Genomic DNA, 16,870 nt, shown 5'->3' with positions numbered 1-16,870 from the left:
CAGTCATCACAAAAGAAGATGTGGTGTCATTTGAATAAAATATTTGCATCAGCGTGACCATTACCATAACTTGTCATGACTTTGACGTCGCTCCAGTGCCCCAAGTGCGAGAACTGGAGTCAGAGCGGTACACCAGTCAGATCTGGGTCATGGCAAGTCATGGGAATGAACATTGAAATAGTCAGCGCACTACATCTTAATACACAAAGAATCAATAATGTAAAAGTTGCAATCAAAACTCACTACAAATCTAGAAAAAAAAATGTGCGTGCAAACCAGAAAAGGTAGCCAACCTGAAACAACAAACTAAGGAGCAGGTGAACTAACACCTGTATACCGGATGCACAGCACAGCTGTGCATCCGGTATACAGGTGATAGTTCACCTGCTTCTTAGTAAGTCATGGGAATGGCCACGTCAGTGTAATGGTCACTCCGATGAAGGAGCAATCAAACAATTAACCTAAAATCCTAGTAAAATTTGAAAAAGATTTCTTTATTTTTAAGTCATCCTGTATGGCCGCTGTACTTAGCCGCTGTTTCTCTTGAGGATAGGTCATACCCAAATGAATCTGCTATAAAAACCTGAAAATATTGGCTCGTTTAACGTTAAGTTTTCTTATGGCTAATTTTCACTATATTTGTAGTTTTGCAATTGATTTTGAAGCCCCTAGTCATTGGGTCATTGCACTTGTCTATCCAATTCTGCATGTTATGTCCTGTGTGCATAGTGACAAAGAATTTGTAAAATATCAAAATGACTTACAGGGTAAGACTTCAAGGATTGAATCAAGTGTCTGATCTGTTCTGGAAATTCACTAAAATAAAGAAAAGGGCATGCTTAGAAGAAAGAAACATAGATGTCCAAAATCATTGCACTTTAGTCACAACAGAGCGTTTTTAGTTATTGTATGATTTTTTTGAACATCAACTGAGCATTTCTTAACTTCATTCTTTTTGCTGAATACAATAGAGTTAAAAATTCACTCATGAAAAGTCATTGAATTAAAACTGGATATTCCTTATTGGACAATTCCGAAATGAACTTAAGGCAATTCCACTGTGACATTTTTGAGGTTATCATATGGAACTTTATCTCATTAATACCCTGCCTTCATCAATAATTATTCATACAGATATGAAGGCAGAAATCTAGGTGAATTTTATGTTATGTATCACCTACTCAATGAGAAGATATGAACATGACCTCAATACTGCCCTTTGACCTGACCTTTCAAGCATCTGACACTATTAATGCTCTCATTCTAGGATAGGTGAAGTGGTATTCTCAAGGGGATACTGCTCTCCTGGGACCGAGCCCGGTAAAAACTAAAACTTATGAACCTGCTGAGAGCAGTTGGAATATGTCTGCGGATGAGGGTCGCAAATCGTCATACCTCATTAATTTTAATGAGGTAGGTTGCAATTTGCAACCCCCAGGAATCACTAAAGACATTTGGATGGTGGCCTGCTGGGGTCAGCAGACCACCATGTCCATGATTGCTTGTACAAAAACAATAGAAAAATAATGCAGCCTGTTTTCCTTAAAGGAAAACGGGTTGCATTTAGAAAATAAAATGAAGTTTTCTTTTAATTTTTTAAGAGTAGGCAATTGTCCTGTGGACCACTGCCTGCTCTTAAAAAAAGATTTCACCTACATTCACAAAGGGGAAGGGGTGCCCTGGGGACCCCTTGCCATTTGCGAATGGGTTACCACCTACTTGAAGTAGGTGGTAAAATATGAACTTTTTGCAACCGCATTCCGGTAACAAAACATTCCTACATACCGATGCAATTTCGGCATTAGGAAGGGATGCCCTAAACTCACTGCTTCCTATTAGCGAATGGCTGACCCATTTTGCGATTTGATAATAGGTTACTGAATTACAAAATAGGGTTTGGTACATTGGGAAAGCCTGTTTTCCGGTCACAAACAGCCCGATTCTGTGAATCAGGCCATTTGCGACCTTAAAAAAGGCCCAAGATGCCCAGTATAATATTGGCTGGAACCATTACTGTGGCCTCTTTACCTTCTCCTTTAATTACCAGGCATTTTGTAATGAGGGCCTTATTCACCAAATGGCAAAATCCCTACCTTACTCAAAGCCCATCGAGTGGGTTGCCTGCGTCCAGGGCAAGGCAAGTATCCTTCCACTTTTTGTTTAAAATTTTGCAGCCTATTACATTTTTGTTTCTCTAAAAATGCCCCTAACAATTTTGCGCCCTGGGCAACCAGTCCTGTGCCCCCCACCCCCACACGCTATGCCACTGCATCACCATGAACCTATTCAATCTGCAGTCTGTGCACAATATAAATGTCACATAACAGGAACGTGTGACGCTGTAAAGTGCAGCAATCCATTAAAATGCTACTAGGCTCAAGTCGTGTGGTCCTGCATGTCTGGGTGACCGGTGTTGTAAGAAGTGGCACATTTGATAGCTGGAGCAGAGGTGAGGTCAGATGTCTCGGGGGCAGGTGGTTAGTAAATGAGGTGGGGCAGAGATGTGGGTGGTGGAAGATTGGGTGGGGCAGAGGTGTGGGGATAGCTGGCTAGCTGCTGAGGTGGCTTCCAAGGAATTGGGAAAGTTGGGTAGTGAATGAGGTGGGGAAGGGTTGTGGTACAGACGCCTGGTGACAGGGGTAGGTATATTTATCACTGACGCCACCCCCATCGAACAAGTTGTCTGTTGGCCATCACCTTCCCCCACTCTTACCTTCCCACGGGCGGCAAACTTAGGAGCCGCCATGGGTGGCAGTATGCCTAGCTACGCCACTGGTTTTGAAACATCAGCAGCCATGACTGACAATGGCAAACCTAAAGCAGCATTTGGCTCAAAACTAAACTGGCACAAAAACGTGACTCCTGCACTGGCTCTTAGGAGATGATGTGCTACGGCTCTCTCGTATGGAATTGTTTATTCACAATCATGTAATATTCAATTTACTTTTTAAGTCTGGCATGAAACACAATAATTCATAGAGCGGCTGTAGGTCAGGCCTTTTCAGCTATTCTTGTATTGAAGTGTTATTAAAATTCTGGTTTAGCTCACAGATGGCATGAATAGACTAGAGCTTCGTCATCAAATCCGAAGGGATGAATAATTAGTAGCAAATAGGTCCCTTACCAAAGACACGCCCACACGGCCCCTAGCTTCTGACTGTGTGGAGTTGGGAGCTGACACTTAATCGGTTAGTTGAGACCCTCAGTGATTAGGGAGCCAGCCCAACAACGGATCTTTTCCTTATCATCAAGGATGCCTGGATGTCCCATTTTGGCAAATATTATGAGGTCAGGCATCATGTAGTTTGGTTTTACGGTGTTGGTGAGCATCAGTGTGGTTTCCTGCATCATGTCATGCATGAACAACTTTTTTAATGGTCACACATGCATTAGTAGCAGTCATCTCAGTGGTTGTAGCAATGACCTGGGGGCTGTGTATACTGCTTCTGGGTTTGTCAGTGCTATTTGTGTAGTTATTCTTTTCTTTACAGGAGGGCAGGGTACTAGTTTAAAGAAAAGATCATTTTTCTACTGCTTCTACCATGTGGGTGTTCTGTTTTGGTGGCCTTTATAGAGTCTGCGAGATTTATTAGAGGGTAGAAGCAGAGGCAGGTTGGGATAAGTCAGGTGGGTGTCTGGAGATATGGTTCTCACTTATTGATAATTATGCAACATGGACCAAGCACTCTCGATGTGATTCAGGTTCTATTTCTTCTTCCCCTTTCACTCCGCCCTGTCAGTGGTGCTTCTCCTCCCTTCCACCCACAACTTCTCCATATTGCTTCTTCTCTCCTCCTACCTACCACTTCTCCATGTTGCTTCTTCTCTCCTCCTACCTACCACTTCTACATGTTGCTTCTTCTTCTTCCACCCATCCCTTCTCGGTGTTACTGTCCCTGTGACTCTACTCCTCCCCATCATCATTGCTTTCCTGTACCCCTATCCCCCATCCAGGCTTGCCCGTTCCACCCAAAAAAGCTCTATGACAAGGCACCAGTGCAGACAGCATCATATCGCTTTTTTATAACATTACTTTTATTCATGTTGCACAGCAATGCTACTTTACAAGACGGCTAAAAGACATTCTCAAAGTGAATAGCTCTTGCATAGGCAAAAACTACTGGCTTTTACCAATGCTTGTTTGCTACATTTTTAATACATGTCCACTTTCGAGCAATCAAATAGTAAATGCATTAAGGATCTTATGACTTTACTATTTGGTTTCTTCATGACTTCAGCCCTACATTTAATGATTTTATAATTAAAAACGTATGTTAAATTATCTATTTCTATGACTGTTCGGCAAATTAAGCTATTAACTCCACTTATCGGCAACATGGTTTCAGACCCTAGCAGAAGCCCAGGCAGAACTGGATAGTCTTATACCACGTCACACCATCGTCAGGTAGTTTTGTACCATGCTACACTGGCGTCTGTCTCCAGGCTCACTGTGGAAATAGAGCTCATTTTCTTCTAGGTATCTTCAATGTTTTAATTGCAGCCTTTAGTATGGGTATTTAAAGTTCAAAACACTGTGTTAGCTGGACATTCTCAATACATGGTGTTAGAAAGTCTTATTAGATGATACCTAGAGAGTAAAACATCATGACAGTCTACCGTTGTGTTTTTTAACCCATTGTTTATGGACCCTGAACTTTGTTGGAGTGCTGCTGGTGCCCTGAAAAATGCATTGACCTAGACCAAGAGTGTGTTCATTTGGTTTCAAATATACACATGGGGCGACAAGGTTTGCATAAGCCTAAGGATTCTTCTTCAAATACTCTAGTTCCTTTTATACGTTTGATATTCCTCTCTTTAACTAGTCTTTGATGTTTCTAATTTTGAATGCTTTGCGTTCAAATGTAAAGAACAAACTACGATTCATTTTCACATAAACTGGGAGTTAATTCTAAGCACTTCTCATGCATTATATTGAACATCTTGTATAGCAATGTCTTTGCACAAATAAAATCTGATTAATAAAACTTGAACAAAAATATTGCTAACGACTGAAGGCCACTAGGAAGATTTTTTGCATATGTCTCCTCACCACACACATCTTGATAGAATCTGCATCCTGCAGCGCTGGCCCCATTCTTTAACTTCTCTTCAGGGTTCATTTCCCCCAATTTATTGACTAATTCTTTTGCCCTTTCCTGCCCCTCCAATTCTCTAACTTTAGATTTTGTTATCTAAACGGTCATGCCATACAATGCAGAAAATCCCAGACTTAATCAGCTTCTCTACCCTGGCTATCTTTTAAATACATGTAGACTTTTCTGTTTTCAGTTTCTATTTTTGGTGAATTCTGGTGGGGTTTTTCAGTGTTTTCAAGTGATTTCAAAACCTTAAAAAACAGTTGTTATGAGTGGTTACACATTTTGGCGCCACTAAAAACAACAGAAAAAGTGTTTTTCCGGAGTTTATGGAACGTTTTGCTTTTATTATTGCTTGCTTTCTGCACTGATAGAACATGGTATATAGACAGTGTAGGTATAGTGTATATGAAGTCCAAATAGATGTTTGCAAATGAATCTTATTGTAGTACACAATACAATATTTCTTCAGTGAGTCTTTGGGCATGTGCGCTCACTCTTTCCTTCACATGTAAACTTCTGTGAAAAGGCCCTCTCAACATTGGCACTTGAGACAGGCAACACCAAAACATCCAGAACACAATTTGTTAACTCTGGCCACTGACATAGCTTTCCATTCCAATACTGGTGCACTTGAAGATTGCGATCTAGAATTTGTACAGAGTACCACAGTGAGGTTTCATTGGCTTCAAATGCCATTTGGTGGCGAAGGGACATTTCCATGCAGGATTGCAAGCCATTTCTCATACATTGTTAAATAAACATTTCTGAATTGCTCTCCAACATTGTCTTGCTTACCAAGTGGCAAGCAATCTAACATGGAACATGTTGAGGTGCCAAAGTCACTAAAGGTGTCGCCCAGCCTACTCTCAAGGAGATGTTTCACATCTACACCAATGATGCTGAACACTTGTCAGACAACTGTTTTTTCAGACTCTAGTGTTTTTTTATTATGTCCCCTACAGCATTTATGTTTCCTGTAAAAAACTAATAATGCAGTAGAGTGCACTTTTTTCACATCAGTATCTTTATGCGACCAAAGATCCTCACATTTCTTGCCTTTGTCATCATCACTCAGCAAAAATTCTCTAAATGGTTGCCACATGGCGAACATTGCATTCATTGCCCCTTGGACTGAGAACCATCAGCTAAGGGACACAGTTGGGATGACTCTTTCTTTGATTCCATACATAGCACAAAGTTATAAATATTTGCGTTTTAGTTCCTGTGCATAAGAAAACAGTGCACGAGAATGGACTAAAAAGTCAATAGCATCCCTCATTAACTCTGAAGATTGTAAAGATGCTTTCAGTATAAGTGGCAAGGATCTCCTACAGGGAATCACTTCAGCTCGGGTATCAATTTTGACAGGTCATCACACAACATTTTCATATACGTAGCTGAATCACTGCAAATGCAAACAATATCACTCCAATCTTTGTTGAACCTGGAAAGAACCTTTTTTGCAGAGCATTCCAAGTGACACTGCGTTCCGTGTTTTTCAAAAGTCTGGTATCCTGTTTTCACCACTATCCCAGATGCTTGGTAATAGCACTCTTTATACACATACTTGTCACTATACCTGACATTGAATGTTTGAAGCCTACGGTGTTGGCAATTCACCTACTATCAATACTGACCCACTAGAAACTGTGGGCTGATGTATGAAGGCTTTTTACCCATTCTTTGTGGGTAAATGTAATGACACATGTTAGGAAATATTCATATGAAACCATCCATTTTACCTATCAGTGAAAGAATCAAACGCAGCCAAAATATCAAATATGATTTTGATATTTCCTGATTCTCTACAGTTTATAAAATAATTAAACGAGACCTAAAACATGCTTCTATACCCTGCATCTTTAGACCAAAGACCACAAAACTGAAAAAAGGAAGAAGAAACAATATTTTAGTGGCAACCCCAAAACAACAAAACTCAAGCAGAATAATGTTAGCCCAGTCTTTCTTACTGCTAGCTTGTAAAACAAAGTTACATTGTATTGGCCCCTTCAGGAAAAAAAATGACTCTAACTCTCTTTTTCCTTTCTTTGAATGGCATTTAATTTGTGGTTGTGCAGGTGTTTTTTCAGTGTTTATATGTTTTCACTGATGAGGGCTATTTGTATTTCAGTGGGGTTTTATCAGTTATTAGGATTGCCATGTGACGTGGTTTTGTAAAGACGTGAAGTAAACACATACAGAAAAAAGTTTGATATTCCATATTTCCCATACTCCTGTTTCCCCAGTGCTGATATGAAATGAATCCATATGCGCAAATATATTTTCCTTTCCCCCCATGGAGAAGTTCTATCTCCTTCAAATTTGGAGGTGATTTGTTCTCCATCCAGTACTCAAGCCCCTCACTAGAGAAAACCTCCATCCAATTCCAGAGTGGGAAAGGACCAGTGGGTGAATGCCCACAAATGTACAAGTTTAGGTCAGTCTTGTTCAATGTGTGAGGGGGTGGTCACTTTGCCTTAAGGCGGCTAATGTTGCCAGGGTAATTCCTTGGAGTACTGCAACCGATATAGGTTACTTATCTGGTTTCTTGGTCAAGAGCTGCCTGAAGGTTTCCGAGTAGGAAGATAGGGCTCCTTGAACAATTCCGCAGTATGCAGAAGAGTTGTCTGGAGGAGAGAGGACCAAGGCAACAAGAGTTTTGGAATGCTTTGAGTTAGAACTGGAAGTGGTTTAGAGTAACCCTGAGCGTAGTGTGCGTAGCGGGGCTATGCGGAGGGCCACAGATTTGGAAACAAACTCTGTGGAACTCCGTGGAGCTCTGCTATGCCATCCGCCTCCAACCCCCATTAATGATATAAGTTAAAAGTAATTTTAAAAAAGTTTTAAAAACGTACCTGTTTACAGCGGCATCCCCGGGCTGCCCTCCACCTCTTCCTCGCACCATACGGGTACTGCTTGATAGAAGTGCGCATGCGCCCGTGCATGGCATTTCTCGTGAGAAATGTGCATGCGCGTGCGTCTGCGCATGCGCACTTCTATCAAGCAGTACCCGTATGGCGACGAAGAGGAGGAGGGCAGCCCAGGGGTGCCGCAGTAAGAACTTAAGTGTTTTAACTTTTTAAAAATTACTTTTAACTTATATCATTGATGGGGGGTGGAGGTGGGCGGCGGGCCAGCTCTACTCTGCTGTGAAGTGTGCGGGGATTTGCCTACTCCGCGTTCTTCGCGGAACACCGAGTAGGAAAATCACCGCAGACTCCGCGGGCGGAGCGGAGCTCTCTGCCCACCCTTAGTTTAGAGGCAATGACAATCGGTATGCCAAAGTCATCAAGCATTGACACCGAAAATAGCTCTGGCATTGGCTAGTGTGATGGTCACATGTGTTTGTATTTTTTAATTGAACAAATGTCCCACAAAAATAATAAGAGGGGAAGAACGGAAATACACAGCTACCTAAATGTGACCTTTATATACATACCACGAAACGAAAATAAGTAACCATTACTTATAACTGTAACAAAAAAGTAAGGGCACTTACTAGGAGACATTATTACTTAGGACAGGCATTGACACCCTTTTCAGTTTTAATGCACAACATAGGAAAATATAATTTTTATTTGCAGAAAGAAAAAGTACTATTGTTTTTTAAATACTATTAACACAAAACCTAGTTTACCACACAGTGTGCTGTGGTGGGTAGAAACAAATGTGAATGGCAGTTGAAAAGAGCAACATATGACAACTCTGACCCAAAGCCCCTCTATTTATGTAGGTGTATGTTTTATTTATTTATGATTTTATTGTCATTACAACAGGCTGATGAGGCATCTAAAGTGGTCTCTAGGTCATGCATTCACTGGTTGTGAAAAATGTCATAGGGATCCCGTGCGGCAGAGGACTAAGTGCGCATGGCTTGGGCAGGTGATTGCCACTTGCATGTTCTGGGAAATTTGATGCAGTGCTGCCACACCTTCTATCAAGAAAATGAAATCAGTGCAATGGCAGGAGGAGAGAAATGGATCATACTGATGGGCTACGTTTGATATAAAAGAATACCTTACACGCTCAGTACAGTGGGTGCTAGGAAAGGAAAGACTGACTTAATATGCAGATATCTTGCAAATTTCTCCCTCGTGAAGCAGTGTTTGGTAGCTTGTTTAATTGAGATAGTAGGTAATCGAGTAGCATTGGAGTCGAGACTAGCAGGCAATGGGAGATGAGTCAGGACTGGCTAATTGTGACAGTACCAATTAAGCAGTCTGTTTACACCAACTTTAATAGCCATGGGTGAGCAAAAGTAAGATCTACGCTGTAGGGAGGGTTTTGTAAGAGCTAAGGTCACCTGGCAGCCTGGTCACCAAACAGTGGTAGTGGGCCTAAGAACCTCTAGAGTCTGGAACGATACGTCAGTAAGTCAAAAGAGAAAGACTGTGCTGATGCCATGCATGGGGTAGCATGTGATATGGTCACCAACTTGAGGGAGAGGGAAAACAAGTGAATCCTAACTTTAAGAAGGAGCTTCGAGGGCAATGAGTTGTATTTTTGCATCCCTTCGTAGTCTGTGTTTGCAACAATTGTGTTAACCGAGCAATAAGCAAGTGGGGTGGGAGTGACTGCCCTGAGAGGGTCAGCCTCAACTCTCCAAGTAATATTATTTTATGTGAAGTTACTGGATCTGCTCAACTGTGTTCTTATTCTGAGGCCAACTGAGGCCAGTTCTTCACATTTTCCACTCTATGATTAACATAATTTCCCTGCAAATAATGGTGTTTCATCTTAATAGATTTGTAAGTAATAATGTGGCATGGATTGCTGGTGTGGCAGACCCTAAGGAACACAACAACACTGGTCCCCATGTCTCCCTGTTGAGTAGTAAAATACAGTCTAACTGGAGTGCAGTGGGTCCCTAATACACCTGGGGCCCAATATCACTGCAACTGCCACACTAATGATAGTTAAGTACATTGTTAAATTACTTACTATGTATTGGCTCCGGTGACGGCCAGATTGAAGCCGGTTTGCTCCAGCGGTGCAGGTTTGTTGTTCAGGGTCCTGTTCTTTGCATATCCCACGAGATCAGGATTGAAAAGCCTGAAGATATCTAAAAATTAGGACAAACGATCAGGTCAGTTGTACAGAGTGATCCTTATTATATCACTTATACTAGCCAAGAACTCTAGGAACAGGAACTGTCACCGGATATAACATTTCAGTGAAAGGTACAAGAGTGAAAATTAATATTGGAAAAATACTCAGTTTCCCACCATACCCACATGTTTCCTCAATTTTCAGGCAGTGTCCATTTAAAATCATTTTGGGACCAATCTCTCATTACCGGTCATATCAGGATTACCAGGGCACACTCGGGAAGGCAGCTGTAATACCTGAGGTCTTCACATGATTAAAATCCTAAATGAAAAAGTCTAACTCAGTACTTTCTCAGTATTTTAAATGGGTAGCTATCAGCACTTCTTTCATTTGGAAGGGACCTGCTTTTAATAGGAAGAAGAGTGAGTTTTTAGTAGCAAACAGGTGCTCTGGGAAAGCAAGTCAAGCACTGGTTATACTAACAACAGTTTGGATGTCGTACAGGCATATAACAAACAAAAACTGATTTTCTTCTGTAGAGAAACTAAGGGTCCAATTAATGCTGTTAGAAACACCTTAGAGTAAACCATGTGGTATCCTTTATGAGGTGGTGCCCTTGGTATAGATAAAAGTACTATAGAGTATAATCAGAGAACATTAGCAGGTGCTATGGCACTTACGTCTCTCTGAGTTGCTAACATGTTTCTGCAATTGACAGCCTGATTAGGTATCGGGCATTCGACAGGCCTTATATAGGGATCCCTATGGTTAGTTAAGGTGAAGGTGTAAAAGGATATGGAGAGGACCTACCTCTCTCATTGAAGTCACAAGGTAATTTTATCTGACATAAAGGTAACAAGAGTAGCAGCATTAGGGTAGACAGACCTATTACATGCAAATTACAATGTTCAGGCCACATCTTAGTCTTTCGGTACACTATTACATTTGATTTAATACAAAAAGAACTATTGTTGGACAGAATGCAGAACAATGTCGTACATTCACCCCAGTACAGAGACCTGGGCCTAAATCCATCGTTTTTTTGCTCACCATGCCATTCCAGTTTGGACGCAGCCTTTTGCAAATCAGTCTTGACCTTGCACCCAATGGGAACGGTCCAGCCCGAACTGCCAAGCCAGGTCCTCCCTGGACAAGAAACAAGCATCCTAGGATCGGTTTCGGGCTTTCAACTCTCATCAGCCAGGATAGCTTGACTCCAGTGGCATGGGGAGCACGGGACCCACGTCTGGGCATACCTGTCCCACTCGGGGTGACAAATGCAAAAAGAACAATTGATGGACAGAATGCAGAAAAATGTCATACATTCACCCCAGTACAGAGATCTGGGCCTAAATCCATTGTTTTTTTGCTCACTATGCCATTCCAGTTTGGACCCAGCCATATGCAAATCAGTCTTGACCCTGCCATATGCAAATCAGTCGTGACCCTATGCCTACAACTGGTCCCAGGATGCCTGTTTCCAGTCCAGGGAGGACCTGGCCTGGCAGTTCGGTCTGGACTGTTCTCATGGGGCACAGGGTCAAGACTGATTTGCATATGGCTGGGTCCAAACTGGGGTGGCGTAGTGGGCAAAAGAACGATGGATTTAACCCAGATCTTTTGACTGGGGGAGAATGTTTGCATTGTCAGCATTCCGTCCATCATTTGTTTTCTGTAACACTTTTCACCCTAAGTGGGATGGGTATGCCCAGACGTGGGTCCCTTGCTCACTGTGCCACTGAATTCTAGCTAGTCTGGCTGAAGAAGGGTGATATAACCTGAAACCAGTCCAAGGATGCGTGTTTCTGGTCCACGGAGAACCTGGCCTGGCAGTTCGGTATGGACTGTTCCCATGGAGCACAGGGTCAAGACTGATTTGCATATGGCTGGGTCCAAACTGGGGTGGCATAGTGGGCAAAAGAACAATGGATTTAACCCAGATATTTTGACTGGGGGAGAATGTCTGCATTGTCAGCATTCCGTCCATCATTTGTTTGCTGTAACAAATTATTTAATAGGTTTGCACCTAAATCATCAAAGCTTACGACTTGCGACTCACATCTTACGCCGATGACACCCAGATTGTGCTAGAAATACATGAGAATGGAAACTCATTCGCAAATAACTTTAAAAAGGGAATGTCCACCATCAGCACTTGGATGACAAATAATTGTCTGAAATTAAACTCCGACAAAACGGAGGTGATGATTTTTGGAAAGCTACTCCCCAGCTGGTCTACCTCTTGGTGGCCAGAAGAACTGGCCCCCCCCCCGGTCCCGGTCACTAAGGTTAGAAACCTTGGAATCTTATTTGATAAGTTATCATTCATGCCTCACGCCAATTCTGTCACCTCTTCCTCATTCTATACAATTAGAATGATAAAGAAACTTCTACCCTTTCTTCCTCCTAGCTCAGGTAAAACACTCATCAGTACCCTTGTTATGACAAAAATAGACTACTGTAATGGTCTACTCATCAACGCACAAGAAAGAGTCTTGCAAAAATTACAGTTGGTACAAAATGCCGCAGCTAGGATTCTCTCAGGCACTCCCAAATTTAAGCCCATCTCAGGAGTCATTCGACAACTACATTGGCTACCCATCAAAAGCAGGACAAAATTTAAGGCATTGTGTATAGCCTATAAAGCGATTCACAATTCAGGTCCCGAATTTTTTAAGAAAAACCTATGCCTTTACAGACCAAAAAGGACTTTGCGGTCTGGCTTTGATCAGCTGCTAACGGTTCCTAGAACTAAGAAAGTCACTTGGGGTGACAGAAGATTCATTGTGGCTACATCCAAACTCTGGAACAAACTTCCTCTACACATCAAAAACTCCCCCACCTTGTTATCTTTCCGAAAAAACATAAAAACATGGCTATTTCAGTAAACAAATCCCTCCTCTCCTTCTGCCTAATTAAACTAGTCTTGAAAGCGCCGAGACACCTCAGGGTATTTGCGCGCTCAATAAATTGCTTAGTAAATAAATAAAATAAAAAAATATGTTTATTCTATTACCACCTCCAGTTTTTCCCATTAAAAGATCTAGGAGACTTCAAGTCAAGTCAAAATTACCTTTATTTCAGCCACTAGGACCATAAAAGTGTACACAAAGAACACACATATATACATAATAAATAAATCAAATGTGCAGATAGTAAAATGAGGAATTACAGCATAACTGGATTCATTGTCTCATCAAAAGATAATTATTTATTTTTTAAGTAAACTAGTGTTACAAAGAGTACCTTAAGTTTAAAAAGTAACAATCGAGACAATAAAACACATAAGTACATTTTAAGTGCCGATAACAATATCTTCACAATTCCTCCACACCCAGGGCCACCTTAGCTCTGATAAGTAGAAAGTAAGTTCCTCCTTAGCATCCACATAGCCACCAAAAACTTAGCGACTGCACGAACGACTAGTGGCCGACAGTCAGATCGAAGTATTCACAGGGCAGCCCAGTAACTGCACATACCCAACTGATTGCATACTGGGGATAACCAAAATAAGCGAGGACAAATAACATGAGGAACATTTTCAAATGGATGGTTACACCCTGGGCAGCTAGAAGGTGCCATTTGTATGTATAATTTCCCAACGCCAGTGCTTCAACTCTAAATTGAAAATATAGCTTCCTATCCATTGGTACAGTGATCAAATCCCAAAAAAGCTATAGCTCACAGAATTCCATAAAATCAAGAAATTCTTTTGACATAGTAGTATAGGCAGCTTTCTGAGTGTTTGTGGCCATTACACCCAGAGAGTACTGTTGCTTAAGGGATTCTTTGAGGAGTCGCTAGCAGCAGGGGCCTCTCTTAGTGCTGCCAAACTAAGGAAGAGGAGCAGCCCTTTAATATACACTAACCAAGGAATTTTGTGGAAGTGGTCTGCATCAATGACATCTTGTAGAGCGACGGCATAATGGCAAAGTTCAGGCATGGTCCAGATCCTCCTAGGTGACTTAATTCCTCTGCCGCCCATTATCATAACTTTCGTTTTCCTGTCATTTACAGTTTGATGATGTGAAAAGAAGCTAAATGTCCAATTGTTTCTGTAATCTAATTGGTGTGAAAGACAATAATACTAAATTGTCCACATATAATAGGAGAAAAACTTCCCTTGATCCAAATTTAGGTCGATCAGTAACCCTCTGCTTTAACATAATGGGACAACCAGAAAAATATAAAGAAAATAACAAAGATGCTAAGATGCACCCTTGCTTAAGGCCATTGTCAACTGAGATTTTACCTGAAATTCATTTCCTGAGTCCAGCAGAACTCTCTATCTATTTGCAGAATAAAGGGGGATCAATGGAGACAATAATTCAGAGGATACACCCAATCCTACAAGTTTATGCCAAAGAATAGAATGATCAGCAGAATTTAAGGTACTAAAGCAGCACTGTAAAACATGTTTCAGGCCTGCCACTGCAGCCCGTCGTGCAGTTTTGAACTGCCATTTCGACCGGGCAAAATATATATTTTGCCAGGCCCAAACCTTCCTTTTTAATATATTTAAGTCACACCTAAGGTAGGCCCTAAAGGTTCAAAGAGCAGGGTGCATGGTATTTAAAAAGTGGAACATGTGTACTTAAGTTTTACATGTCCTGTAAAAAAAGAGAGAAAAACTTCCAAAGTTGTTTTGCACTGTAAAAAGGCGAGCTCTCCCATACACTAACAGTGAGCTGCCTTACCAGGGCGTCACACAGGCCCCCGCAGCTCTCGTGTTGCGGGGGGCCCCTGCGCTCCAGGGGCCCCCTCCGCAGTCGCACAGCACTACACATGCGTCTGGGATGTGAAAGCGTATGTAACTTGCGTTATGCTCCCCGTCGTGGCACCTCACTGTGGCCTCTTTTATAAATTAAATAGTGCGCAGCTGCGTCTCTGCGTCTTCACTCTCTTAGGGTGGGGCTGGCGCATCACAGAAGAATTAAAAGTGAGCGTGAGGAGTTGAGGAATCCCGGAGCTAACTTAGAGGGACTGCGCAGCCTCCGGCAATACTTTCATTTTGCCTTGTCCTGCCTCCTGCCGCCCATTCACGCCTGCGACTGAAGCTGCAGGCCAGGTATCAGGTCAGTGTTCGAGGAGCGAGGAGTCTCAACGGGTGGGGTGGGATGCATCTTGGGGTCGGGATTAAAACATATTTTAGGCCCCGCAGCAGCTCTCGTGTTCCAGACTCCAGGGGCCCCATTAGCTCTGTAGCACACACACACAGAGGAGGCGCTGCTTATGTGCGTGTACTTCGAGGTTTCATTAGGGAACGGTCGTTAAATTTTGAAGTAAGTGAGGTGAGTCTCGGTGCTTTATTTAAGTCGATGGCTCCAGCTGCAGGTGGTGGGCATTTGGACTCCGTTTTGGGGACTGGCATTTTCCTCACATCACAGAGAGAGAGGCCCGAGTCGTCCTGAGGGTATTCTCTAGAATGATTTTGCCGTCAGGTAGGCCACATGTTGGCTGGCAATATGTGTTTTGTTTTTCTGTCAGCCAGCTCGGCAACACCAGACATCAGTGTGTTGTTGCAGTTGGGGCCTCACATATCCTGTTGGGGCCGGGTCCCAGACGTAGGAGAGAGGCCAGGCCGGGAGTGATGCTAAGCTGCTCCATTTATATATCCCTACGATTTACTGCGAGTTCCCTGAGCCTTTCTACCCTGTTTCTGCAATAAGTTGTAGGGGCAGTCTGTCCGTGTCTTAATGCCCCTGTGTCTAAATCCCAGCGTCTGTAAATAAATGCCTGTTACTGTGTCTGTGACCAAGTTCAGTCACTGCATGCCTTTACGCCTTCCTGTCTCTCATTTGGAGTGTGCACAACTGCATCTGTGTCTCAGTGTCAGCCAATCCCTGTCTTTCCGCCTCCTGTCTCTCAGCTCGAGTGTGCACAGTAACGCTGCCTACAGACCTTACACAGCCTTCAGAAGCCCCCATTCAAACTTCCCTGATGTCCACCTCTAGTCGCAGTGCTCTAATGCCACAAACGTGGCAGCTATGCATTTATTTGTCATGCTCAGTGGGAGCAAGAGAGTCCGTCAGAAAAGGGAGAAAGAAGGAAGAGAATGATAGAAAAACAGTGATAAAAGGAAGATTGCATGAATGAAAATGTCAAGAGTAAGAAAGAGAGGAAGGTTTGGGTAGTGGAAGAAAGGCAACCTGCCGAGTCCAGGTGCGCAGCTACCATCTGTGCAGGAGGTTCAATGGCACCGGGACTTAGAACTCTGAGGGGCCCATTGACCTATGATAATTGCTGTTTTTGACTACCGAAGAGCAGTAAAGAGTGGCATTTTTACTTGCTTGCACCAGGGCCCATGACTTCCTTGCTAGGCTGGGTCACAGGATGACTCCTGAAAAAAATACTTTGCGCACTCCACTTTATTATTATTATTATTATCATTCTAATATGAATTAAGCAGTGGCAAGTCCATGGTTGACGAGGATTAAGGTGAATCAAGACGCAACCCCTCGCCCCGGCCAATGAAACGTGGGCTGTAAGCCTGTTGACAAATGTGAAGGTTCTCCAAAAGAGGGAGGTCAAAGAAGCAGAACTAAGGAAGCTTTATGATTTTAAACTCAGCCTTTGAAAATGTTTGAGAGGAGCAGGGTAAAACAAAATAATGGAAATCAATACTTTCAACACTTTTCTTGTTCATATTGTAGGCATAGAAGATGAAGGCAAATATTTAACCCCTTGCGTGCGCGCTTCGGCCTACAGCCATCGCAAGCACT

The 16,870-nt window shown here is 42.5% G+C and overlaps 1 protein-coding gene across 1 annotated transcript in view; it reads right to left on the bottom strand.

The window, feature by feature from the left end:
* The window catches only part of LOC146799170 (phospholipase B1, membrane-associated-like), a 176,111-nt gene that overhangs the window by 111,477 nt on the left and 47,764 nt on the right, over positions 1-16,870 (bottom strand). Inside the window, exons 7-8 of the mRNA XM_085626591.1 lie at positions 10,041-10,161; positions 765-816 (exon numbers count right to left, since the gene is read on the bottom strand). Of these exons, the coding sequence (XP_085482717.1) occupies positions 765-816; positions 10,041-10,161 (173 nt within the window). The remainder of the gene's footprint in view (positions 1-764; positions 817-10,040; positions 10,162-16,870) is intronic.

Source organism: Triturus cristatus, chromosome 9 (assembly GCF_964204655.1).
Source record: "Triturus cristatus chromosome 9, aTriCri1.1, whole genome shotgun sequence".
Lineage (NCBI taxonomy): Eukaryota > Metazoa > Chordata > Amphibia > Caudata > Salamandridae > Triturus > Triturus cristatus.
The sequence above is the reverse complement of the archived record's forward strand: the minus strand, read 5'-3'. Positions and strand labels throughout refer to the sequence as shown.